Source organism: Terrapene carolina, unplaced genomic scaffold (genome assembly GCF_002925995.2).
Source record: "Terrapene carolina triunguis isolate 2854851 unplaced genomic scaffold, T_m_triunguis-2.0 Scaffold459, whole genome shotgun sequence".
In the NCBI taxonomy this organism is placed as follows: domain Eukaryota; kingdom Metazoa; phylum Chordata; order Testudines; family Emydidae; genus Terrapene; species Terrapene triunguis.
Genome location: NW_020664810.1, coordinates 1 through 27,803, shown reverse-complemented (window position 1 = coordinate 27,803; position 27,803 = coordinate 1). Strand labels below are relative to the sequence as shown.

Here is a 27,803-nt window from a genome sequence, read left to right as displayed (position 1 = left end):
GTGCCACCAGTTTCTAGCAATACCGAGCATGTATAGGAAACTTTAGATCTTCAAAATGCATGATAAACTAATCCTCACAACCCTCTGTGTCCCAAACCCAGCCATTATCCTCATTGCAAAGATGGGGAAACTGAGGCACAGAAAGTGTATGTGTGTGTGTGGGGGGGGGGGGGGGAGGGTGACTTCTGAGGTCAGCAGCAGAGCCAGGACTAAAACCCAGGCAGTTCCAGACTACAAGTCAAGTTCCTTCTACCCCAGATCAGGTGCCCTGACCTAATTCAGGCGGAACGGCTGGTTGCCTCTTCTCCTAGTACTAGATTTATTCTGTAGACGCAGGGAACAAACAATAAAACGTAAATCCTCAGCAGCCTGGCGTGCTGCGTCAGCATATCCCCAAGTGGACTCCTTAACAGCCATACCCGCAACAGGGCGCCACACCAAAACGCTACAAGAATCCATCCCTACCTGATCCAGAGCAGAAACTCCAGCAGATAGTATCCGGCGGCGTAGTCCCAAAACCAGTTGGCGGAGGACGAAGGAGGCTGAAAGGTATCACATGAAAGCTCTGATCAGAGATTTCCCCTGGCAGGAGGAGACTGGCAGCCCATGCCACCTTTGTCTCTCTCTCCAGGACATTCACAGGGAGCGTAAAACGGTCGCTAGGGAATGAAGGTGGCAAAACGGAACTGCCCCCATTCAAATCTGGCCAGGAGTTTGGGGTCATAATCTTGTGCAAGGCATCATGGGGTCTTGGGTACAAGTGACATGGGGTTCAGTCACTCCTCTCGGCCATAGGAGGGCACCCCCGGTACCACAGCACCCCTGATGGGAGCGGCTTGGAATGCCACTGACTCATCACCACCATTTCTTCAAGGACACTGGGAGACTCCAACCCAAGCATTGGCCAGGCAGGGCCCTCCTCAGTCTGTCAAAGAGGAGGAGATCCCAGCCTCGGGAGAGGAGACTAGCAGAAGGCCCTGAGCCTGGCTGTCCCTGAGGCATGACTGGTGCCCGCTAGCATGGTGGTTTCCTCAAGGCTGGGGTCTGGCATTATATCTCAAACGGTGCCTGATCTGGTTTTTCATTGCTACCAGTGCGTGTGTGCTTCTTCACCCCACCCCGGGGCATGGTGGAAGGTAGGATCAGGGCTGCAGTGGCCTAGGCCGTACCTTGTTGGTATGATCCTGATAGATGACGCTGACGTTCTCGCTGTGGGGGAACCACAGGAAGCGGAAATATTCCGATCGCCGCAGGTGGCTGTCGAGGTTGTCGAGCACCTGCGTGGGGCAGAGAAAGAATGCAGTGAATGGGCAGGAGGCAGTGATGGGATCCCCCTCCCCCCGCGCGAAGGACGTGGGGTTCATCCCCATTGCACAGATCTGGAAGCGGTGGGATTAGGGTCACACAGGGAGTTTGGCAGAGCGGGGGCTTGAGGCCAGATCTTGGACTTGGACGATGAACTCCTTTCTCTGCCCCAGCTGGATAACAATAGGAGCATCCCAGTCCCCAAGGCCTTTTGACGTGTTCCTCTGTCACGTCCAACCCCTTCTCCACTGAAAACCCACAGCAATACCAGTCGTGCTGTCCCCAAAGGAACAGTGCACCCCAGCCTGCCCAATTCAACTCAGGACCAGCTCCCCGAGAGCATCACAGCACTGAGATAGACTGATAGTGAAAAGAATCACAAGTTTATTATCAAATGCTAAGAATTAAGGGACAGTGAATAAGGAACATGGGAACAGAAGAGTTACATGATCCTTTCCCCTCTCACGTTCTGGAGATCAGCTCTCAAGCACCAAGGAGTTTGGAGAGTGGCCTGGCACGTGTTTCCAGGAACTGCATGGAGCCCGTCCACTACTGTTTGTACGCTCTTTGAGGGCAGAGACAGTTTTGTGTCCCTGATCCTCTGGTGTGACTGCAACACTAGTAAGTGCACTGCCTGTAATTCACTCTCACTCTGATTTTCCCCTTTGTGTTATCTAACCAGACTCATAGCACGTCTAGACAAACTGGTGGTAAAAATGCCCAAGCCCCAACTGCACTGGCGCCTAGATTATAAGCCACTAGGGAATTCGTGATAACAGCATCCATTGAATTCAGACACTCGGCTCCAAAAATCCCAGGTCTCTTCAACGTACGCTAAAGGAGAATCTCCGGTTGTTGGTTACAGTCTGGGGTCTATGGCACACAGGCGAGCAGTTCCGATTGCATCCCATAGAGGGCAGCGGCACATTAGCCCATATGTCAGAGGCAGCAGACATCCAAGAGCTACTTCACAGGCCCTGGGGAACCGCTCCCTGATGGTGGGTATCTTGTCCTGGTGCTCAGAGCTCAGCACTTGGGACAGATCAGGGGCCTGGCAGTTGGGGGTGGGGAAGCCAGATGCGAGGGCACTTTGTGATGGAAATAATAACTATATTAAATAGCAGCCCTGCCCCGCCCACCAGACACACGCCCTGGGGAGCTCAGAACCCCCAACAGGGTGCCTGTGATCAGTGCGAAGGCTAGTGTGGTCTGCAGCCGCCTGGCCACGGGGCACTAGACCAGCCTGTGCAGCCAGGATGGACCAGACCATTGTTACAAGGGTCATTGTGCAAAGGAACTTCTAGTCCCCCTTCTGTGGGGGTTGCGTGGGGGCACTGTCTGGGGGCCTCGTGCTGTCTACACTGCGGGTCGGGTTGCTTTAGCTGCATTGCTCAGGGGGGTGGTTTTTTCACCCCCCTGAGCGACATGGTTACACTGTCCTAATTTCCTCATGTAGACATAAGAACCTAAGAATGGCCATACTGAGTCAGACCAATGGTTCCATGTAGCCCAGTATCCTGCCTACCGACAGTGGCCAATGCCAGGTGCCCCAGAGGGAGTGAACCTAACAAGTAATGATCAAGTGATCTCTCTCCTGCCATCCATCTCCATCCTCTGACAAACAGAGGCTAGGGACACCATTCCTTACCCATCCTGTCTAATAGCCATTAATGGACTTAACCTCCATGAATTTATCTAGTTCTCTTTTAAACCCTGTTATAGTCCTAGCCTTCACAACCTCCTCAGGTAAGGAGTTCCACAGGCTGACTGTGCGCTGTGTGAAGAACTTCCTTTTATTTGTTTTAAATCTGCTGCCTATTAATTTCAATTGGTGGCCCCTAGTTCTTATATTGTGGGAACAAGTAAATAACTTTCCCTTATTCACTTTCTCCACACCACTCATGATTTTATATACCTCTATCTTATCCCCCATTAGTCTCCCCTTTTCCAAGCTGAAAAGTCCTAGCCTCTTTAATCTCTCCTCATATGGGACCCATTCCAAACCCCTAATCATTTTAGTTGTCCTTCTCTGAAGCTTTTCTAGTGCCAGTATATCTTTTTTGAGATGAGGAGACCACATCTGTACGCAGTATTCAAGATGTGGACGTACCATGGATTTATATAAGGGTAATAAGATATTCTCCGTCTTATTCTCTAGCCCCTTTTTAATGACTCCTAATATCCTGTTTGCTTTTTTGACCGCCGCTGCACACTGCGTAGACATCTTCAGAGAACTATCCACGATGACTCCAAGATCTCTTTCCTGATGAGTTGTAGCTACATTAGCCCCCATTATATTGTATATATAGACCAGGCCTGAGTTCTCTGGTGTCCGACCAATAAGAGAATTGAGCCCATTGGTATCAACAGGTTATTCAGGTCACACACAAAGGGTGCGTCTACACTGCATGGCAAACCGGGCTTGGAGACTGGGTGTTTCCAAGCCTGCACTTCAGCAACAAACTACATAGTAAACTTGGGTTAACAGCTGCTGGACCCAAGTCTCCGCCCTGCTAATGGGTCCCACACTGTGCTACACAGACCTTCCAGCTAGAGTCTGCTCTTGAGCTGCGTCCACACCGCAAATTGGCAGGACTTGGAGCAGAATCTCAGTCAGCCTGATTTGTGTGACTCAAACCTGAGCCAGAGCCTGCGCTTACTGTGCAGTGTAGACACACCCAGAGAGGTTAAAGCCAGATCCTCAAGGGCATTTAGGCACCTCGCTCCCATGGAAATCAACTGGAGTTAAATACATTTGAGGGTCCAGGCTCAAGTGACTCACCCAAGGTGACACAGAGTGTCTGTGGCAGGGCTGGGAACTGAAGTCAGGTCTCCCAAGTCCCACTCCAGTGACTCACAAGGCCGTCCTGTCCCTCTCCAGTGGCTCTAGACATCAGTGTGGGGAGGGCGCTCCATACATAAGAGGCAGCATGCAGGGAAGCATGACAGGGCTTGGGGGAAGCGGACGGATGGGTGATAGGCTGGTGTCACTGGCCGAGCGGGGGGCAGGGGAGTGTACTGAGATTATGAGCTCTTTGGCCCAGTCTGTTTGTTCAGCGCGGGCCTGCTCCACAACAAGGCTGCTCGGCGCTATTGAACGGCCAATGGGAGAGGCAGGAGGCTGGACTGGGGAACGAGCCGGGGACGCCAAGGCAGGGCAGGATTCTGTGGACAGTGTGACTGGCCACGACCGCAGCAGCCCGGAGGCTGGGGAGGACAGGGGAGAGGGGGGGCAGTGGCCTGGGGGGGAGGGGGCAGGAAGCCATGGGAGGCGTGGTGAGAGCAGTCGCAGTGGAGCCGAGGGTTGAAGCCGATGGGAGAGGGCCGCGGGTGTAGCCAGCGGGGAGGAACGTGAGGGGAGGGTTGTTGACAGCCGGTTCAATGAGAGTGGAGCTGGGAGGGGGACAGGGCTGTGGTGACAGCTGAAGCGGTGAGCATGCTCAGCTGCCACATTGGGGGGGCAGACAGCTGGCTGCTATCAGGGGGCTGCTGGGCTAGAGAGCCCCCGTCCCCCTCCAAATGTCGGCACCGCCAGCCCTGACAATAACAGGAGATGCATTTCCCCCACTCCCCTGCAAATCCAACCCTCCCACCCATAAAATGCTCCACAACCCTCAGACCATCAGTGATCCCCATTGGCCAGGGCCATGGCCCTCAGATCCCATCTGACAGACAGCAGCACAACACTGCTTATCACCACCTACCATGTCTGACAGGTCTCCCCATCCAAGTACTGGCCAGGCCTAAAGCTACTTAGTTTCACACGGGTGGACAAGATTACTCGCTAGGTGCTGTGGGGGCCTTAACACCCAGGGTCACATCCTCAGCTGGTGTAAATGGTCATGGGTCCCTCGATACCAGAAGGGCTCTGCAGATTGGAGCTCCAGCTGGCGTCAGCCCCGTGCCTGTAGCTGTTTGGCTGTTTGCTCTGTCTCCGGGAGGGGTGGGGAGGCACCTGCCTGGCTGCCGAGCAGCCCCCTCCCCCTGGGAGCAGCTCGTCTTCACAGAATAACGGAGCTGTGATGGAAAGCTGTGCACTGCCCAGGTACCCCGCCCCGGGGGTGTAACCAATGGCCCAGAGTGTCATCAGGGTAGCCTGGGCTAAAGAGAAACCCGAGGCCAGAGCAGGAAGCAAGAAAGCAGGCGGGTCCGACCAAACCACGAACCATCTACGAGCAGCCCCTGCACTCCTCTTAAAAGCACCTGCTGTCTTGCTATTCTCTTCCACCTCGCTGGGTCAACCAGCCGGGGCTCTGGAAATGGGGGAACTACAGGGCATGGGCAAAAACCCACAGGGTCGATATGGGTATTGATATTGATATGGTGATTTCCATCTTCACACACTCACTGATTAATCCTGAGAGCCCTGAGAGACTGGTATTATCCCCATTCCACAGACAGAGAAACTGAGGCAATGGGAAGTTATGTGACCTCAGCAAGATGAGGGAGGGCATTTCTATCAAGACAGGGAGTTAGCTGGGACTTGGGAGACCTGGATTCAATTCCTGGCTTTGCCACAGACTTTCTGAGACCATAGGCATGTCACTTAGACCCAGATCTTCCAAGACAGTTAGGCACTTAAATACCATTGGATAGCCCTGCCCTACCTCACAGGGAGGCTGTGAGCTGTTCAGATAAGAAAACCTCGTTCTTGCATCGATACTGATGCAGGCCATATCCTAGCTATTTGGGAACAGAAAGGAAAAAAGCAAATGCAATTTTAGGTTGCATTAACAGGCATAGCATGCAAGTCACGGGCGCTGGTTAGGCCTCAGCTGGAGAACTGTGTCCAGTTTTGGTCACCAATGTATCGAAAGGATGGAGAGACACTGGAAAGGATCCAGAGACAAACAACAAAAATGATCCAAGGGGTGGAATGTAAACCATGTGAGCAAAGGCTGAAGGAACTAGGTACATTCAGTTTGGAAAAGAGGAGATTAAGGGGGACATCAACATTTTACATTAACATTATTCCCTTTATCAACCAAACTTGAAATCTCAAAAAAGAAAAAAAAGAAACGATATCAACTTAGTTTGACAGGATCCATTTTCCATAAAGCCATGTTGATTGGCATTAATTACATTACCCTCCTTTAATTCTTTATTAATTGAGTCCCGTAACAGCCACTCCATTATCTTGCCCAGAATCAATGTTATAATGACAGCCTATAGTTACCCAGGTCATCCTGTTCACCCTGCTTAAATATTGGCAGATCTTTAGCTTTCTTCCAGTCTACTGGAACTGTCCCAGCAGTCCTGGACTTATGGAAATCAACATTCACTGTCCAGAGAGCTCCTCAGCCAGCTCTTTTACAACTCTTGCAAGTTATCTAGAGCTGCTGATTTAACTTCAGTAGCTGCTATATAACATCCTCCAAAGATACTAGTGGAATGGAAAGAGAATCACCATATGCTATGACTAAGGCTGTGAGTTTGTCATGGAGGTGACGGATTCCCCCAGCACCCGCAGCACGCCCAAGATTTAGTCAGGGGTATCGTACAAGTCATGGACAGGTCACAGGCCGTGAATTTTTGTTTACGGCCCATGACCTGTCCATGACTTTTACTAAAAATACCCGTGACTAAAACGTAGCCTTAGCTATGACTACATCATCATTTCCCCCCCAGATTCAGAACAGAAATATTTACTGAACACTTCTGCCTTTTCTGTATTACTATTGATATTTATTCCATTTCCATCTATTCATGGTCTGAGATCATTGTCAAGATTCCTTTTGTTCCTAATATATTCAAAAACCTCCTTTGTATCGTCCTTAACCATCAATTTCTCCTGGTGTCCCTTTGCTTCCCTGGTCAATTTTCAACAATTCGTAGCTTCTGATTTACATTCATTACCATCAGCTTCACCTTTCTTCCATTTGGTTCACATATAATTGATCACTGCTTTCACCTCGCTCGCAAACCAGGTTGATTTTTAACCAATATGGCCTCCTTCCTCAGTTGTGGCTTTTGAGGAATCTAGCAGAGTTTTTTTAAACAGTGATCATTCCCAAATTCACTCCTGAGATTGGTGCTCCACCTCCTTTGCCTGAGATCCGGCAGGTGAGCTCTGCAGTGGCTCTCCGGGAGAAGTGGCGTATGTGGTGCCCTGGATTCGGAGAGTGACATCGTGCTGCCCTGCAAAGGCACTTTCCTGGCGCCACCCACCAGAGTGCCCAGAGATATAAGCACAGTACTAACGATGCACATCTGCCTGGCAACTCTAATGAGCAGTTTCCATTGATCCTGAGCCACCCCCTTTGCAGCTGGAAGCAGACTCTGCAGAGCAGGATTACCCGTGACACGCCATGAGACCCATTGCCTCCCGCCCATGTTGTGACAGTGGAACTCACCCACTAACACGGCCTGTCTTCAGGAGAGACCCTGTTGGCTTAAGCCCTATGGACGGTTTCCTTGGGCTGAGTGGAGAGAACCCTATAGCATTGCATGGTGCAAAAACACCAGGAAAACTATCCCATAACCGCCCTGCCCCATAACACGATCATTGCCTCTCCCAGACACGCCTTCCTTGCAACTCTGCCCCAGCTGGGCCCAGCAGATTTCGGAACAAACTGCGGGCTGGACCCTGTGCAGGGCAGGTGCTGAGTGCCAGGTGCACACGCCCAAGGCAGAAAGTGCTGCACACAGCGGGAGAGCAGGCGAACTGGATCCTGATTTGACTAGAAAGCTGCTGCACAACCCCCAGGTCACTCCTGCCTAGCACGGAACTAACTGCTCATTAGCACCACGAGGAACATGCTTAAACCCCTGTCGCGTCAGACACTCCCATTCGCCCTGCTCATTTATTACCCCGCCCTCTTGTGAGTAGGGTGGAGGGCCTGGCAGGAGGGCTGCACCTAGCGCTTAACCGTGTACGCACGCACAGCCTGAACTTCTGATGGAAAAAGATCGGCCTCAGAAGGGACACAGCCAAATCACGTAGGACCACATTTAATAATACTTGGCTCTTCCATAGCGCTGTTCATCAGCAGATCTCAAAGGGCCTTGCAAAGGAGGGCAGCAGCATTCTACCCATTTTACAGATGGGTAAACTGAGGCACGGGGCGGGGAAATGACTCGCCCGAAACCACCCAACAAACCAGTGGCAGAGAGTCAGGAATAGACTCCTGAGGGCCTGTTTTGTGCCCCTCCCACTAAGCCATTTCCAGCACCCAAGATGTTTCCATGAAATCTTTAAAAGCATGAATTCCATGAGAATGCTTCAAACATCTGAGCCTCGCCCTGCAGCCTTAAAGACTGCTGCATTTGGCTAGTCCCTGGACACCAAGACATGAAACTGACCAGAAACAAAGAATGAAACTGACTAATCCACTCTCACTCTCCAGGATGGGATAAATGCAAAAAGCAAACAAACACCATCAGTGGGAAACAGATGTTTGAAATATTTTCAGTTGTGAAAACTAGCCGAGCAGTGAACACATTATAAATGTTTGGGGACAGATTTACCACCAGGCTCTGACAGCACAAAGCAGCTGCAGATCCAGTGGGCCTGGCTGGTTGAACTGGATTTATGGTGCATCCTTCAGCTAAAAAGGAACCAAACAAACCAAGAAAGCAAATGTCGCTTCTCCAGCCACAGCCTGCGACTCAACCCAGCGCCTTCCAAACTGAAAATAACCAGTGTCCTCCCAGGCTGCACCGCAGATCCCCTCTCCTCAGTGTCCCAAACTCAGAGCCCAGCTGCCCTTGTCTCCAGGGTTAAAGCAAATTAAGGCCCCTGGTTCCCCTTTCTCCACAGGACACAAACAGTCTGAAAGCCCCTTTCCTGAGAGTTAAAGTAAAATTAACTCACAGGCTCCCCTCACCATGCAGCCTGTACTCCCACAGCGATTACCCTCTGCCCCCATCACTTCAGCAAACAGCTGCTCCTGCCTTCACTTCCTCCTCTGATAGGCCCCACCTGCCTCTCTGGGAGGCTGACAGACACGCTCCACCCATGAGCCTTTGCCTACCAATCCAGAGTCCTAGAGCCCTGGGCTTCCTGCCCCAGCCTCCTCCTGGACTCTCTCAGCACCCCAAAGGGGTAGCAGGGCCAGTCACAGGCTGCTGTGCAGTGCTGGAGCAGTGGAAAGCAGCCAGAGCAAATGAGTGGGTCCAGCCCATCACTTTAATCTTGTCAATGTCCCTCTTAAGAAATAAACCCATTCATCCCTGTGATACTAAGGCAGCCAACTTGCCTCAGTTCCCCCTCTCCCGCAAACACCGGCTGCTGCAAACCTGCCGGACTTTACCTTACCCCCGTGCACCCATTTGGGAAATTAAAACTCCATTTCCAAAGAAACGAGACTCCCCATCGGTCACTCAATCATCGGCGTGAAAGTCTCCCATTTTTAAAGATAAATCTGTTCCCATGCTGGGTTGCATCATAAATGCATGTGGGGGGCGTATGGCAAGTGGGGGATATTCCTTAACTGACTACAGTCGCTCCCCGTCCAACCTGGGCCAGAAAACCTTGTCTCGCCATGCACGGCATTTCACCTACCACGGAGGCTGCTTAAGAGAGGGGCCTATCGTTTTGTCCTCCCGCTTCTATTGTGGACATTACGGTACCTCCTGAAGGGTGGAAGGAAAGGTGGTCTCCAGAAGGTAGAACTCCGGGACGCACTGGAAGGTGATGGTCAGGACCACGCCCAGGCAGCCGAGATGCAGCCGAGCGGCCTGGAAGATTTCGACGTTGATGGACTCAGAGCATTCCAGGATCTCCCCCGAAGCCGTCAGCAGCGTTAGCGCCACCACCTGTCGGGGGGGAGACAATGACGTGGCATTCCCAGCCACAGAGGCTGCGCGAGGATCGCCCTGTGGGGAATGGCTGGCAGGGCTACGGAGCCACCCCCAGCCTTTGCTATAGCCACCACGCCTACCCTACCCTCGACAGCTGCCAGGCTGCCCAAGCGTCTCTTTGAGTTCCCTTACGGTCCCCCCCTCTGTCTACACCCGTCGGCTGTCTCTTGTCTTATACTGTGATCGGAAGCTCTTTGGGGCAGGGATATTCCCTTTGATCGGTGCTTGCAAGGTGTCTGGCGCCAAAGGAGGGGGGAGGCAGTTCATGACTGAGGCTCCTGGGCCCAAATCCTCAAATCCCATCACTGCAGTCAATGGGAGTTGGGAGCCCTTTGAGGATCACATCGGGGTCACCAATGTTGTCAGACGCTACCGGTGTGGTGCTCTGCTCTGTTCAATGTTGATAACAGTTGGCTGCGTGCGTGTTCCCTCTGTGTGCTGCCCCGGCTCTGCAGATCGCTGGCACAACAAACCCGAGAGAACCCCCAATGACCACAAACTATTACTTTAGTTCAGGCCTTAGGCATCATACCAGGCCTCTGATACAAGGGTTTATGTTTCAGGGCCTCCTCTTACTACAGGCAGCAGAGGTGACACGTAACCGGCTGCCGCCTGGCGCCTCCCTGCACACACCAGCCTCCACAGCTCGCAGCGCGCAGCCAGCACTGGCCGGAAACGGGACGGGGGTGGGGCCCTGCTGGCCGAGAGCTGGCACACAGCGGGGGCTGCGCTGACGGACCAGCAGAGGGAGCGGCCAGCCCCATGCGCTGCATCTGTGCCCCGCCACCAGACTCTCCTCTCTCCGAGGGGTGTGAGGAGGAGTCATTAACTGAGAGGTGAAGGGCATGAAAGGATCAAGCGTTTGGTATTAACCCCTCCCACTTCTCCCTGTTCAGGAACTGAAAGCAGCAGCAGGGCTGGCGGGCAGGACAGGGGGTGGATTTGCGATATTCCAGCCATGGGGAGGAAGGGATCCGCTCACTTTACAATGGGGAAAATCCGCCGTCTTCCAGGCACCATGAGCAGAGACCCCCTTTGCGGGCAGCGCCCCGGCAGCTCAACCTCAGGGAGTTTCCTCCCTCGGAGGCTGGGGCCTGGGCAGATGAACTGGACACCGAGCAGTGAATTCTGAGCTGGTTTATAGTGGGGGATAAACAGCACCCTGTGTCTGACTTGAAACAGGTCAGGCAAACCGTTCCCGGCCCAGTTACGGGTTCAAGGTCCTGCCCTGCCGGATTCAGCGCTGGCACTCGACTCGGGGTCTGTCACAGCCCAGCTGAGCGCGTCCTACCCCCCGGGGGTCTCCCTCTCTTCCCACAGGGCTCGTTTTCAACCAAACCTATTCTGAAGCTTCTCACCCAACAGAGTTCTGGTTCCCTGGCCAGCCCGCGTTCCGCCAGGTCCGGGCCTTACCTGGGTAGGCAGGATGCCGTGTTTGATGCCCGTGTTGTGTGTCCCCGTTCCAATAACCCCAGCGGCCGCCACTTCCGAAACGGCCCCTAAGCTGCACGCGGACAAAGAAACGGCATCGGGGCAGTTAGTTGTGGTTGTTGTTCCCGGACGCGTCTCTCAAGACGATATTAATTAATGTGACACCCCGAATGAGGGTCGTTAATTGCCAGCTGCCCCAGATCAGGACGTGCCAGGACGTGCTTCGCATCGAACCGTGCTGAGATCACAGGCTGGCGGGTAGGGGATCCAGACATGGGCCTGACGCTCCGATTCAAGACAGTCCCTTTGATGCTCTCCCAGGGCCTGAGGCTGATCTCAGGGAACGCCACCCGTCCCCCAAATCCACAGCACGGACCCAGTGCCAGGCATGTGGGACTTATGCATGGGGCAGGTCGAGCTGCGTCTGGGCACTGAGGGGGCATGTTCACATGACACCGGCTGAAACGGAACCCGTGCCCCTGGGCCACCTTCCCCGCCAGCATCCGAGAGCCCCTGCTACAGGGGTAACCTGCAGGGCAGCCCCGCTAACGGGGAGCTGCCTCCCCGGCTGAGCCCAGCTGGAATGCAGCAGGCTAGGACAGCGCAGGGGGTAACAGACCCGCAGCCCCCGCACACCGACTGCCTGGCCTGCTGGCTGCTACCGGGCATGACACAGGAAATCCAGGCAATGGGTAGACGTGAACCTGGGATGTAATTCTGAGCGAGGAAAGTGGTTGGAATTGGTTTGCAATGGATCACTAAACCCTCGTGCGTTTATTTTCCCGCGCTCTATGAGGAAATACGGGGTGAAAATTCAGCCATAGCACAAATCTCTAATGCTAGAAGTAGGACCTCAGTAGGTCACCTAGTCCAGTCCCCTGCTCTCAGACAAGACTAAGTAATAACTAGACTGTTCCTGGCATGCCTCAGGAATGACACCATTACAGAGTGTGAGGTCTTTGGGACAGGGACTGTCACTCACGACGCGTCTCTACAGCGCCTCTACAACGGTGCCCTGATCTCGCTTGGGGCCGGCACAAGAGTACAAATAAATAATAAACTTGTGACTCTTTTGCTCTTCCAAGCCCAAGCAAGTGCAGGCTGTGAATACGACAGGCTGCACGACGGGGACAGAAACGGGCACCCCAGACGTGCGCCCAATACAATGCACGGTGACCACACAAAACGGATCGTTTACTTCTGCAATTACCCACTTCGCTCACGCCCCTGAGGCATGTCTTTTTGAAACCCTATCCACGGCCCAGCTAGCGTCCTGTTCAATCAGTCCCCAGGAGCCCAGAATTAGTCCAGCATAAACTCTGATTGACCGAGGAATCAATCGAGTCAGTTACCCAGTGATTAAAGAGTACGCTCTCCCCTAGTGTCAGTGAAATTCACACATGAGGCATGACCACATGGCCTCCCCATTTTAAAAATCTATGTGTCTTTCTAGCAGGGACGGTTTTAAAAAGGCTTTGAGGAGGGGTTCGCTAAACTTCTACTTCAAGTCCATAACTTCTGGTTGAGCTATAGCTCGTCTTTTAGAAACAGACTTCCGCTCTTGAGTTAAAGACTTCCGCTATAGACGCTGCCCCTAGGGAAGTTGTTCCAATGGCTATTTACCCTCTGGCCCCTGATTTCTACTCTGGCTTCAACTTCCAGCCTTTGGCTCATGTTAGGCCTTCATCTCCTAGACCAGGGGTAGGCAACCTATGGTACGGGTGCCGAAGGCGGCACGTGAGCTGATTTTCAGTGGCACTCACACTTCCTGGGTCCTGGCCACCCGTCCGGGGGGCTCTGCATTTTAATTTAATTTTAAATGAAGCTTCTTAAACATTTTAAAAACCTTATTTACTTTACACACAACAATAGTTTAGTTATATATTATAGACTTGTAGAAAGAGACCTTCTATGTTAAAATACATTAAAATGTATTACTGGCATGCGAAACCTTAAATCCGAGTGAATAAATGAAGACTCGGCACATCACTTCTGAAAGGTTGCCGACCCATGTGCTACATTAACATAATGTTAAAAATAACAAATGATTTATGAAATGCACAGTTTAAAATAAGATTTTTTATACCTTCAGTTCTACATGACTGATTAAATGATGCGGTTAGCAGTTATGTATGTATGTCAGTGATGTCATAATCCTCAGACAGTGATGCAAATGCAATGCTTATTGGCCAGCCAATAGAAACCGTATGAATAGCAAGCTTGGGACAAGCAAGGAAGCAGGGCTGTTTACACCATTATTTTTCTGCTGTTCTCTTTTTTAATATGTGGCTGCTCCACAGCTAATAAGAGGGAACCAGTAGCTTCTTCTGAAGGTCTGGTGCTCAACATGACAACCTGTAATCTAAGGCTGATGTTTGAAATGATTATAAGCTGTGACAAAGTTCCTCCTCTATCTTGGTGGGTCCTGCGCTTATTGGTGGATTTTCTTGCCTCAGAGATTCACCATGTGGGTTGGGGAACAGCCCAGAGACCTTCCCCTCTGGAAGAACCCACAGTCCAGGTCAATTGGGAGGTTTGGGGGGAACCCGGGCCCGCCCTCTACTCCGGGTTCCAGCCCAGGGCCCTGTGGACTACAGCTGTCTATAGTGCCTCCTGTAACAGCTGCATGACAGCGACAACTCCCTGGGCTACTTCCCCATGGCCTCCTCCAAACACCTTCCTTAGTCTCACCACAGGACCTTCCTCCTGGTGTCTGATAACGCTTGTGCTCCTCCGTCCTCCAGCAGCACACCCTCTCACTCTCAGCTCCTTGCGCCTCTTGCTCCCAGCTCCTCACACTCGCACCACAAACTGCAGTGAGCTCCTTTTTTAAAACCCAGGTGCCCTGATTAGCCTGCCTTAATTGATTCTAGCAGCTTCTTCTTAATTGGCTCCAGGTGTCCTAATTAGCCTGCCGGCCTTAACTGATTCTAGCAGGTTCCTGATTACTCTAGTAACTATTCATCCAGTGACCAGTATATTTGCCCTCTACCAGACTCCTGTACCCCACTGGTCTGGGTCTGTCACAAAGCATACAGTATTTACAGCAGATATTGACACGTCCATACAAAACACGAATGTTTCACCCTATTTCAGATCTGGTAATGCTCTAAAATACTTAGGAGAGAGCTCCTCAGGAGAGTTGCTGGTGCTTGAAAGTGGCCTTCCCTGTCCTCCTTTCACTGACTCCAGGGAAATAGCTGCCAAGTTTTGTGCAGCTCCATGTGTGACATTTTTCCCTGGTGAGAACAAGTCACTAGTACCCCTTCAAGATCTGTCCCCCCACAACCCAGGCAGTGGGAGCAGGCGTGTGGGGTGGGAAGGCAGGCAGCAGAAAAGCTACTGCACTAATAGTAATAAGTAGGATTTTGCAGGCAATATTCTATTGGGTGCGCCATACTCTCCTCTGGACTATGGTTTGCTGCTGGCTTCTCTAGATTTGCAAGTTTAAAGGTTTCCCAAGGTCCAGCATGTCCCAGAATTACGTAATCTCCCTTTCACCACTCAAATCTCAGGGAAGCTCCAGAACGAATGAGAAATTGAGCCAACTCGGCAGATATTCCTTGGCATTCTGAGAGGTGGATTCCTGCAAAGGTAGACAGTCTTTTGGATGCTATTTCCCATGTATAGCATCCATAATAGTGCATGGAAGCACACAATACACAGTATGAAGTTCTGCTAACACCAACTCACACCTCTTGAGGTGGTTAATTTAAAGGGCTTGCAGCCAACAATAGTGTTACCATTTAAATGGACTGAGAGTGTCATCAAGCTGCCATTTGAAGGAGTGAGACCTGTAACCGCTGCAAAACCATGTCATTATCTGAGTCCAGGAGAACCACAAAAGGATTGTCACAATGACCTCCTGCTGTTGCAGTGTTGTGACACTGCATAACTAGGGAATGCTGTGTTACCTTACCAGAACTGGCTCATTCCCTCTCCCCCTCACATCCCTTACTTTTCGGATGGACGAGGGTTCCCTTCTAAGGGCTGGAAGGGAAGAGAAGGATATTCCTACTCTAGGAGGATTCGGATTCTATATACCAGTGGGGGGAAAGGGAATTTAGGAAACTGATTCCAGCATTTTCCACACTCTGTGGAGTCACTTTGCTCAGCACTCTCTCCTCTTTCTTCATGTGGTATGTTGGGGTGCACTCCTTTGGTTGGCGCTCTGCTGTCACGGCTTAGGATTCAGAAGAGTGACTAATGTGGCAATTCACTCCTCCTTAAGTCCTGACTGGCTTTCTGCAGCTCAAGAACAATGAGTTCCGGAGCCATTGGCTTAGTTATTACAGTAGAATGCATTGTGCATTGGCCTTCACCCCAGTTCAGCAAGAGAGCCACTTACCAGGGTACCAATAAAGGGGATTCTATTCTACATTTTTTGTGTTTTCATAATCCAGTCCTGCCACTCCAATGATTCAACCCCATTTTTAACCTGCTACATGCTGCATTTTTAAAGAAAAACTCTGGTAGCGATTTAACACTCTGGTTTTTTTTAGAAGGCTTCTCAGAAGATCAAGCAGAAGGGGATATTGGATTCGCGAAGCGAGACCTAATCATTGCTGCCATGAGTGCTCTGTTGGTGGTTGTCTCTCTAATCCTGACGTGTTGCTGTTTTCTTCAGTATAAGCTTGTGACCAAGGAAGAAAAGTAAATGTTAAAATTCACTTCCCTCATGAGCCTACGAGTAACAGACCAATCCTAAATACGGGTATTTTTCTACTTAAGCATTCAGGGACTGATTCAAAGCACACTGAAGTGAATGGAAAGATTCCAACTGATTTCAGTTGTCTTTGGATCAGATTCATAGCAACGAACTTGCACGGTGGTATGAATGCACAGTTTATTAATTGGCCAACAAAATGCTGAGACCAGAACATTACAACAATGTGTGGCCCTGAAGTTTAGTACTTTGTGATTACTTCGGGGGGGGAAATGTCTAAATCTAAATGGAAGAGGCCCCCACTTAGGGTCGTGAGCATTCTCACTACATTCGTTAACAATTGTGTTTAAAAATAATTGACTTGATCTGCTGTCCATCTTCGTGTTATTGCTATTGTATTTCCATTCTGGAAGATAAGTAACAGTGTAATCCCAAAGAGAGTGCTTTAAAAAATGCATGAAGGATTCCAATTAGTGCCACCTCTATTTTAAATATGTAACAGAACGGAGATATTCTAGTAAGGAGAAAGATTTCTGTCCATATAAAGGCAATAGATCTGACTAGAGGCTGCCAGGCTAAAAATGCTGCTTTTTCGTGCAGGGATTTTGCTTGGTTCATCTACTCAGAGATTAAGAGGTTGTAGTTTCTTATTGAAACGCCAAACCATAAATCCTGGCCATGCCTGTGCAGATGTGCAAGGCAGAAAAAAGGGAGCAAAACAGGGAGAACCAGTGCACTATGCAGCATGTGGTCGTCAGAGGGATTTCTACTATGGTACACACATGTCACTGGATGAGACTATATCTAAAAAGAATGAGGGTGGGACAAAATCCAGAAAATATCTATATTGCCCTCCAGAGTATGCATGGTCTAGCAGTGAGAATGCAGCACTTGCAAGAAGGTGCACCCCAGAGTGCAATATGCACACAACCTGACCTAGCATGCTGCTAATATCCTGCCCTGGTTCTGCGGCCTACCTCATTCACTGGATCTGTAAGGCACCTTACCTGCCCAGGCATTGCTGTTTTAGGCTCCATTTGGCTGAGAATGCCCAGGTGTGGTCCCTCCTGGTAAAGATCTCTGTTTGTAACGTGTTTCCTCTATTTTCATGTCATTTTATCATAGTGCAAGATTCAGATTTATTCCTTTTTGCTGTTGCTATATCTTATTGGGTAAAAATTCCGGACAATTCCTGTTTAAATGTAGCAAATCTGACTGTTGGGGTTTTTTTAGATCAATACAGTATTATTCTTGCTTTAAAAAGTCAAATAAAAGTGATCTGTACATTTTTAGGATTTTGAAGAAAGAAGCTCAGGCTTTTGTCCTCCAGACTCACTCACCTCGCAATGAGATCTGTGTTGTCCTATCACCAGAACATAAAGCTCCTTCCAGGGTTATGCCATTAGAACCTTCCCAGCGTGAAAGATCAGCAGTGCAAAGCTTAGCGAGTGATTTGACATTACCAGCCTCCAGTGACGCTGTCGGGTTGGGCTATAAAAACAGGTGTTGGTCTAACAGCAGTGCCAATTCCACAGCCAGCCCCCGAACACTTGAAACTTGCATTTCCACTCTCCCAAAGTCGAAAACACATTTGCAACGTCAGGAGGACTATTGTGTGTGCTCAAGGAGTTCTTCTCCAGCATCTGAAAGCACTGACGCCTGCACATGTGAAGCTGGAGAGACAAACTCTTACGAAGGACATAACTTCTAGCAAAAGCTATCCTTATGCCAATTAACAATGGCAATCCAGCAATGGAGACAGAGGAGTTATTAAAGATATTTTTGTGAGGCTACATCTCACCTGATTCAAATATTGTCCCTGGTGTTGACTTGTGTAAGATAAGGGGAGGGTCGTCTTCATGAAGACAAAGGTATGCAAGTATTTATTTTCTGCCTATGGAGAAAGCTGATGCTCGAGGAAGTCACACAACAACTGTAATATTCCAGAAAATCAGAGAACACATCTCCCACACTAACCATGTCTTCCCCTACCAGGAGGATGAAAAAAGCTGAATTTCCCTCTTGCAACACATCTAGCGGAAGCGGACAGGATTATTTGCAGGTCCTTAGCTGCTGGGCTCAGAGCCTTGAGAAGTGGCCAGAATCCTTGTTCCCAGTGCTGGCAGTTTGCACTGTTGACTGCCATTGTGTAAGAGAGACAGACATGCTTGGAGCGTTGGTGCCTAGAGCCGGCCCTGGTGAACAAGCCCTTATGCCAAAGAACAACAAAACAGCCTCTCCCCAGCAAACCACAAAAACTCCCTGCTATTGTAATCTCCAGACTCGCAGACTAGTTCATTCTGGGCCTAATGTTAGACCAAGGGTAGGCAACCTATGGTACGGGTGCCGAAGGCGGCACGCGAGCTGATTTTCAGTGGCACTCACACTGCCTGGGTCCTGGCCACCCGTCCGGGGGGCTCTGCATTTTAATTTAATTTTAAATGAAGCTTCTTAAACATTTTAAAAGCCTTATTTACTTTACATACAACAATAGTTTAGTTATATATTATAGACTTAGAGAAAGAGACCTTCTAAAAACGTTAAAATGTATTACTGGCACGCGAAACCTTAAATCAGAGTGAATAAATGAAGACTCGGCACACCACTTCTGAAAGGTTGCCGACCCCTGTCCTAGACTGAAGAGCCATCGGGAATCTCTTCCCCGTGTCCTGCATTCCCAGCAGGGAAATCTATTGCCTGTTTGGAGCCAAGGAAGATAAATCATTGGTCTGGGGCATGCTGCTGAACTATACAGTGTATAAGTAAAGTCTTGTCTATACAGGGAAGTTTAATTACCATGTGGACTCTCTTACTCCGGAATAAGAGAGCCTTTTTCCAGTTTCGCTTATCCCGGTAAATTTCCCTGTGTAGACAAGCTCTAGATCCTGGCTTGGGGTAATGAAGGAGTCCCAGGATCAGAAAAGCATTAAGGTTGTCCTGAATAACACTGACACAGCAAACAGCTCACTTACTTGGGCAGGGCCAACCCGTACTTGCTCAGCTCGACGTTTAGATCAGACAGGAGGATTCCCGCTTCCACCATCACTTGCTTCTTCTCCTCATCCACCTGCAAGAGATAAGCTCGGAGGACTTGTATTCGGGGCCCTAGAGAGAAGCGCCCCACTGCTTGTCACCACCCCTGGGCACAGTTCGCACTGCGAATCAACCCCCTTGCCGGGCAGCTGCATAGAACCAGAAGGCGAAAGCCAAACCAAGGTGGTTGGTTGGGTTTTGTCTGGTGAGAGGAATGAGAGGTGATACATAGCGTTCCATGCCTGGGCTGCGAGTCAGAACCTGGCCCAGCTGGGCAGCCATTGAAATTGGCTCCTTGGTGGCCTATGAGCGGGTGGGTCTCATTCCAGGTCCTAGAGAACAAGTGTCCCCAGCACAAATCCCACCAGCACAGCTGGCCCCAGCGGTCCTCCTTGAGAGTCTCAAATGTGCCACGGAGTGTGGACCCACCTTCCTGTGTCTACAGAGAGGTCCTTGCTGTTGAAACACACTGTGTCTGGGGAAGGATGGGTGTGTCGGGAGGGGCAGCTTGCTCTAACGCTCTGCCAGCTCCGTGAATAGAGGGGACTCCAGTCTTGGAACTGCTTCACAGGACAAGAACCCACCTGAACTTTAGACAAAGACTTGAGCCAAACTCTCGAGATGACCAGAAGTTGAGATAAAATGTCTTGTCTCCCCCCATTGTTTTATTTTCAGGTGCCCCTGCATTTCTGCTTCCAGCCAGATGCCCCAGGAGAAAAAGCATCTCTCCTGATATTTCCAGAAATAGGAATTCGAGACCTTATACACCACCCTCACTTCCCGAAGAAGGTCTCTGGAGCACCTCCAGAGGACAATGCCTGGAGGGAAGTCTCCTCATGCCTTTCACTTTATCTCCCAACAAGACAAGCTCTTGGCCAAGGTCACAAATGGGCCAAGAGCCAAACGGGACACCTTCCCTTTCCTGAAGATAATAATAAATAAATGGAGATATACCTATCTCATAGAACTGGAAGGGACCTTGAAAGGTCATCAAGTCCAGTCCCCTACCTTCACAGCAGGACAATTTTTGCCCCACATCCCTAAATGGCCCCCTCAAGGATAGAGCTCAGAACCCTGGGTTTAGCAGGCCAATGCTCAAACCACTGAGCTATCCCTCTCTGCTAGTTAAAGGTGAATGTGGGCAACATGCCTTCGCAGCAGTCACCAGTGTGACTATGCAATGAGTCCAGGCTCCTCGCAGAGCACCTCCACCGGGATTACTGTGGTTTGAACCCAACCTCTGAGCTACACATCCTGAAGCTTCTCTAGTAAAACACCTCAGGGGATGAATCCAGGAGATTTAGCATGGACCAATATGCAAAGGGGAGATGGTGCAGAGAGCAGTGTTGCCGGAACCGATGCTATTCCAGCCCAGATCTTCCTCCCTTAGCTCTGCCAATGTACCTCAGCACTGACCGGCAGCCTCCCTGCAACTCCAGTCCTTTCCCTTTCTCCAACCCTGCTCAGAATCAGACCACTTTGCAGTGCAGAGAAAAATCCACCCACCTGGGACGAGCCTGACCCACCCAAACCATTCCAGCTTGTGCTCTACAGGACTCAACGCCTCTGCCCCCACCCGGTGCATTGACCCCCTTGTGCCTCCCGACCCCTTGCTCTGCTTGGGGACACCGTCTATTCTGGATCATGCCCGTGGTCTGTAAGCCCTGCTGTCACTGCTCAGCCAGGCTAACAGAGATGCTTCTACCCCTGTTGTTCCACAGCCAGTTCATTAACACTGCAAGCTATGCTCATCAGGGAACAGGCCTTGCCTGTAATTAAAAGCTGCTGATGATTATCGGTAATGACTGAGCTCTGGTGATTTATTAGCTTGGAATTAGCAGTGTTCCCTGTGGGGCCCCCCGCCCCCAGCTATCCCAATCTGTCAGTGCCAGGCCCCAGATGGGTTCAACCTGCCCCCTGCCCTGCCATAGAGGAGAGCTGGAGGGAAGGGGAGCAGAAATCAATGTGCAGTGGCAGTCAAAAAAGCAAACAAACTGTTGGGAATCATTAAGAAAAGGTTCGATAATAAGACAGAAAATATCATGTTGCCTCTGTATAAATCCATGGTACGCCCACATCTTGGATACTGTGTGCAGAACTGGTCGCTCCATCTCAAAAAAGATATATTGGAACTGGACAAGGTACAGAAAAGGGCAACAAAAATGTTGAGGTGTATGGAACAGCTTCCGTCTGAGGAGCGATGAATAAGACTGGGACTTGTCAGCTTGGAAAAGAGATGACTGGGGCGGGGGGTATGATAGAGGTCTATAAAATCATGACAGGTGTGAAGAAAGTGAATAAGGAAGTGTTATTTACTCCTTCTCATAGCACTAGAACTAGGGGTCACCTAATGAAATTAATAAGCAGCAGGTTTAAAACAAACAAAAGGAAGTATTTCTTCACACAATGCATAGTCAACCTGTGGAACTCCTTGCCGGAGGATGTTGTGAAGGCCAAGACTTGAACAGGGTTCAAAAAAGAGCTAGATAAGTTCATGGACGATAGGTCCATCAATGGCTATTAGCCAGGATGGGCAGGGATGTTGTCCCTAACCTTCTGTTGGCCAGAAGCTGGGAATGGGCGACAGATCACTTGATGATTACCTGTTCTGTTCATTCCCTCTAGGGCACCTGGCATTGGCCACTGTCAGAAGACAGGATACTGGGCTAGATGGACCTTTGGTCTGACCCAGTGTGGCCATTTTTATGTTGATTGTGAAGTGTGTGTGAGAGCAAAGCACAGATTAAAGCAACACTACTTTATTATATACAGCTGGTCACAATGTTTTGAATTTAGGGTTTAAAATGAGGCACAATTTTGAGGTGACTTTTGCTAATTTCCTCCTGCAACCCTGTTTTTTTGACCAGCTGGAGAGTTGCCTGAAAGTTCTTTATTTTGGAACATTTCAAAATTTGAGGTCCCCCCCCCCCAAGATTCGGGATAAAATGTTGGGTTTTTTGTGTGTGATTCCCCCCCCTCCCCTTTTTTGGATCAGCTCTCACTGTTATTGTTACTACTATGACGCATAATAATTACTGAATTGCATTAATAGGAATGTTACACCAATGTGTCCCTATCCGTAATGCTTTGGGGAGATCCCACAACCTGGCAAAGCAGGGACCTACAATACCTTGAGGATCTTGTTCATCTTCCCCATCTGAACCATGAAGTCATCCGTGCAGGCGATGTCCGAAGGGGAATGTCCACCACCGACCACTTTCACCCTCTTACTCCGCTGCCTGGCCAGATCCAAAATCTGCAAAGACATCACACTGTGGATGCTGTCCGCACTCTGAGCCCTGAACACATGGAGAACCAGTTGCCCGTAGGGCTCGAACCCAGGACGCTCGTGTACAAGAGTAGCAGTGAGACCATTTGAGCTGGATAAGACTAGAACACAGCAAGCACTTGTGGTAACACTGCTGTCCTCTCTAGGCCTCCAGCCACTAGAGGGAGCAAAGCTTTACTACAGCACAGGTGAATAAACAGGGCAAAGTTGCTAACGCATATGCAACCAGTAAAATAAAATCTTGCCAGTTATCCTCAAAGGGGCAGTAGCTGGTGTATTTACCCTGACCATCCCCAAGGGGTGAAATCCACTGCATGCAGATGCCAGCCTGAGGTTTAGGCACCCCTTAAATGGACTAAAGTGGTACCTGGACCTCGTGTTGCGTCCCCCAGAATTTCACCTTGAGTCTAAAAAGGTCGTTTTGCTTTGGAGTGCAGATTCTCCTCCCCCTCCTCCTGCTACTTTTAGTTCAAGACATGGCTCTGATCAGGGAGAGGGACAGTTCTAAGAACCTGCAGGCGGATTCTCCATCACTGACAATGTTTAAATCAAGACTGGCTGTTTTTCTAAAGGCTCTGCTCCGGGAATTATTGTGGGGCAGGTCTCTGGCCTGTGCTATACGGGAGGCGAGACTAGATGATCACTGCGATCCCTTCTGGCCTTGGGATCTCTGAGAGGAGCCCATGCTCTGTACTTTGGAGGTTTTGGTGGTTATTCTGCATTCCTGGTGAGGGCTGGGTTGATACTCAGAAGGAAGGGAGGATACCTCAGCCCTGAGCCTTCCACCTACCAATTCTGCCTTGGCTTTTTATTCCAACGGACCGTACAATTGAAACCTCTTTCTTACCTCTTTGATCTCCTCTACTGATGTTGGCTGGAAGAACAGTTCTGGAGAGGAGCCGTAGGTCCTAGCCCAGTTTTGGAACTTGAACCCTCCCTGCCCATGAACCTAGGACAAAAACAAATCAAATCTGACAAAGGGAATGATTTTTTCCACACAACATGTGATTAAACTGTGGAACTCCCTGCCGCAGGAAGTTATTGAGGTAAAGAACTGAACAACATTGCAAAAGGATCTGAATATTTATATGGATATCAGGCATATCCAGAGCGATCATAATTAATGACAATGGAATTCTGGAAGGCATATTAATTATTGGACCTCACGCTTCAGGGCTTATGCCAGTCTCTAATTATGAGAGACCAGGAAGTGACCTATGTGGGAGCAGATTATCCTATAAGCACCTACTGTGGGGTTTCTTACTCCTTCCTCTGAAGCCTCTGCTGCTGGCCACTGTCAGAGAGAGGACACTGGGCTAGGTGAACCTTGGGTCTGATGCAGTCTGGCTGTTCCTATGTTCCCTTGACAGCAACAGTCAATGGTCAAAACCAGAGGAGAGGGGACAATGGGATAAGGATAACTAGATACCGAGGCTGCCTCTGCAGGTCAGATCCGGAGCGACGAACGGCCCCTGGTAATCACCATCTGAGGGCTATGCAGAAGCCAGGCCATGTGCAGGGCATGGCTGGCCTGCACCTAACACCTAGAGCCCAGCACTGACGATGGGGACTAGCACTGGGCTTTGGACAGGAGAGTGAACCAACGTCTCCTCGCCGAGTCGGCCACTCCAGGTGGTGGAGATCACTCAGCTACCTCTGCTGAACAGCTTCCAGGGGATAATGAACTTCAGGGGCTGTCAATCCAGCGCCTCTCGCCAGCCCTGTGTCCACACAGGGTCAAAGGGAGGGACTTCAACACACCAGCAGCAGCAGCACGATGGGGTCCCATGTCTAGCACGGCTGTGGGAGCAGGGAAAACTCCAGAGAAATGCTGGCAAACGCTCCCCATGCTCAGCACCCACCCTGCTCCCCTCCTACCCCAAACACTCCCCCACTCCCTACACAGAGCATCCACCCCACTCCTCTCCTGTCCCTGACACCCTGACTGCTGCCAGATCCCCACGCAGAGCCCCCACCCTGCTCCCCTCCTACCTCTGACACCCCGACTGCTCCCTGTGCAAAGCCCCCACCTAACACCCTGGCTTGCCCTTTTCTGCCCCTGGTTTGGAGGGTGCAGGTTGAGGGGTGACAGTCTGCTGTGGCATGTGTCGTCCACAGAAGGAAATGGGCTTTGAGGGGTGTACAGGCAGGGTGCTTTGTATGTGTAGGTGTCAGAATGCCCCGCCACCACCCCATTTACCGCGAGCAGCTGCTGCCATTGCAGACGAGTAGAGCTGGTTGAAAGTTTTTCCATGGAACCGTTTTCCATAGAAAGATGCTGACCCGAAGCAACTGAAATGTTCCCCAGGAACGTGTCAATTCCTTACAGCTTTCACTGGAAGCCAGTCTGCACGGTGTCCTGCCAGCCCGCCAGCCAGTCCACCCACCTGCCAGCCAGAGCTTCCAGAGCTGGCAGGTGGGGCTGGCAGGAAAGCAGGCAGGCCTGCCGGTTGGCTCCCTGGCATGTCTGCTGGCTGGCTGCCCAGCAGGCAGGCACTGAAATGGATCGGTCCATTTTGCTGGAAATTCTGCCATGCTAATATTCATTCTGATGCAAAATGGAACAAAAATGTCGACCCGCCGGAATTGACTGGGCAATGGAAATTCCCTTCTCTGGCCAGCTCTAGTGATGGCGCTTGGATTAAGAGAGAAAGGGGAGGAGAGGAAGGAAGGTGCTGTTCCTGCTGTTACCGGTTTGGAATGGGGCGTGTGACACTAAAACACCCTCTGCTGTTTCCCACCATGACAGCGGGGATGTGTGCACTGGAGCTGGGGGTGTAGGTAACTGCTTGTGTAGACGTACCTGCACTAGCTGGATCAGAGCTAACGACAGCGTGGGAGGGGCTTGCTGCCCAAGTCCATGCCTAGGGGCTCGGACGGGATCATACTCGGACCACGTGTGTGGAGCTGTCTCCTCAGGCTTTGGAGAACGGTCACTTTCACCCCCGAAACTCGTTACAAAGTGGGCACCAACACAAAGACGCAGGAGCTGTAGTTACTGCTCCTGGGTGCCCAGAAGGCTCCTTTCCTATCAGTGGGGCTGACCACAGCTCGCTCAAGACAGGAACGCCCGATCCCCCCCCGGCACTCCACTGCCCAACAGCAGGCAATCCCTGGCCTGCTAGAAGCTGCCTTTGTAAACGGCTCTCTAACTGCAGCTGCAAACCCCTGTATGGCCACCCAGCTCCCTGGGGTGCATCCACACCGTATGTAAACCCGGGGCTGCCCGATCCGGGCTTGTGGACTCAACGTTTTGCCCTGCACTCAAGCGTCCATGCTGCATTGTGAGCCTGGGTTTCCAATCCCTGGAGCCGGGTCTCCCAGCTGGGTTAGCACATCCCTCTGCGCTACATCGACCTTCTGACTCGGGCCTGCGTCCACACTGCACAACGACAGGGCGTGGGCCCGAGTCGCAGCAGGGCTCAGCTCTGACCCATGCCCCAGCCAGGACCTAGGAGCCAGGTCCTGGGTGCTCGCTGACCCGAGTCAGCCTGATCTGTGTGTGGACGGAAAGGGGCTTGGGCGTAGCCTGGGAGGCTGGGCCGCGCAGGGTCCTTAACGCCAGCGAGATTGCTGCTCCTGCTGGGGAAATGGGCCATCCACAAGGAAATCCCTCTGAAAATGGGCCCCATGAAAAGCCAGTGCGGCCCAGTCCAACCGGATCTGTAATCGCAACTCCTGGATTTGCAAGACATGGTCATTTCCCTCTCCCCCGCCCCTTTCCTATACATCCCCACTACATAAAACTGAGGGGGATCCTTTACCCTCCCTCTGAGAACGTGCTACTGCCTCAACACCAGCTCGGAGGAGACCCTCCGCCCCCAATCGCCAAGCTACAAAGTCGTCCCTATCCCAGCATTACAAGGGAGGAAAGCCAGGATCTGTCTTCACTGCAGGTGGGCGGAGCCCCCCAGCCCAGGTAGACAGACTCTTGCTAGCAATCAAGCCCACCCAACACCACACCAGCTCTGACGTCCACACGACTATTGCTTGCGCACTGGCTTGTGGCTGTGTAGCCGGGCTGGGCGGCTCGCTCCCAGCTGCAGTGTAGACACCCCCTTTGGCACACGCAGCAGACCTGGATTAGAACCCCAAGGCTGCTTCCTCACTTCTCTTTCAGCTCCCCTCCCCAGATCTCTCCTGGAACCTGCCCTGTTCCCCCCCCCCCCAAGTCTCAGTACTGTTGGTGCAAGAGCAGCCGTGCTGTATTGACTCCCCATCTGCTGCACTCCTGACACACTCCCACACCCCCTTTGCTATTGCACGGGGAGTTTAGCTTTGTGTTTGCACTCTGGGGACCCAGTTTGTCTTTAAGAGGCTGTACAAATAAGGCCCATTGTCATTGCATTGTCTGTTCTCCACCTGGGGCTCCCAGCAAGCAGCCAGTAACTATCTCCTATCGCAAATTCTTGCCCTGGAGACAGATTCCTTGGGTGGGGGTGGGGGTGGGGAGGTTCCTCCAGGGCCAGGGGCTTGGGGAGCGGCCAGTAGCAGGCTCCCCCCCTCCCCCCCCACCTCCTTTCTCAGCACTAAATCCACTGACCAAACCCAGCCCCCAACCGCCTCTGAATTACAGCTGCTGGGCCAGACCAATTCAGTTCGGGTGGGACATTTTGCAAAGGTTTTCATTGGTTTTAAAATTTCCCATGACTTTTTTTCCCCTATGAAAAACCTAAACGAAAAACTGAACCCAAAACTCGGTGTTTGGTTAAACAAGAATGTTCCGTTTTCAGAACACAACTAATCAGTCATCACAAAATAATGCTGCGTATCAGGGGGTCGCCGTGTTAGTCTGTATCCACAAAAACAATGAGGAGGCCGGTGGCACCTTAAAGCCTAACAGATTTATTTGGGCATACGCTTTCATGCGTAGGCTTTTCATGGGGTTTTTTAACCCACAAAAGCTTATGCCCAAAATAATGCTGCTTTCCCGAGCCCCAGTCCTGACCATTGGGTACCAAAAGCGAAGCGGTTTCGGATGTGGGGCCTGTTTGTTTCATCAACAAGTTGGGTGTTGGTCAAAGAGGCATTTTTCGTCCAACAACCCCCCCCCCAAAGTTACAATTTAAACTCTCCCCCACGTGTGCTCTGCACCCCCGGCCGCCTCTGGATTATCTCTGAGCCGCACCGGGGGTTTCACCCTCACCCCTGCTCCCAGAGAGGCCAGAGGCAGTTTCCTCCAGAGGCAGATCCTTACCATCACGTTGGTTTCACTGGGGTCCGGTCTCTGACCAAAGCAGGGTCCTGGGCTGTGGCTCCAGGCAAAGGGGGGTCTGT

The 27,803-nt window shown here is 51.1% G+C and overlaps 1 protein-coding gene across 1 annotated transcript; it reads right to left on the bottom strand.

Annotated features, from left to right (window-relative positions):
- Window positions 1-465: 465 nt before the first annotated feature.
- On the bottom strand, window positions 466-27,797 carry LOC112105878 (L-gulonolactone oxidase-like; the record flags this gene model as incomplete). The annotated part of the gene is made up of 8 exons (XM_026658532.1): window positions 27,724-27,797; window positions 23,374-23,475; window positions 22,368-22,493; window positions 19,177-19,271; window positions 11,521-11,611; window positions 9,877-10,062; window positions 1,170-1,277; window positions 466-542 (listed from the first exon to the last, which is right to left on the bottom strand). Coding segments are annotated over exons 1-8 (788 nt in total), but the record flags the coding sequence as incomplete, so codon positions are not given.
- Between the last annotated feature and the right edge of the window lie 6 nt (window positions 27,798-27,803).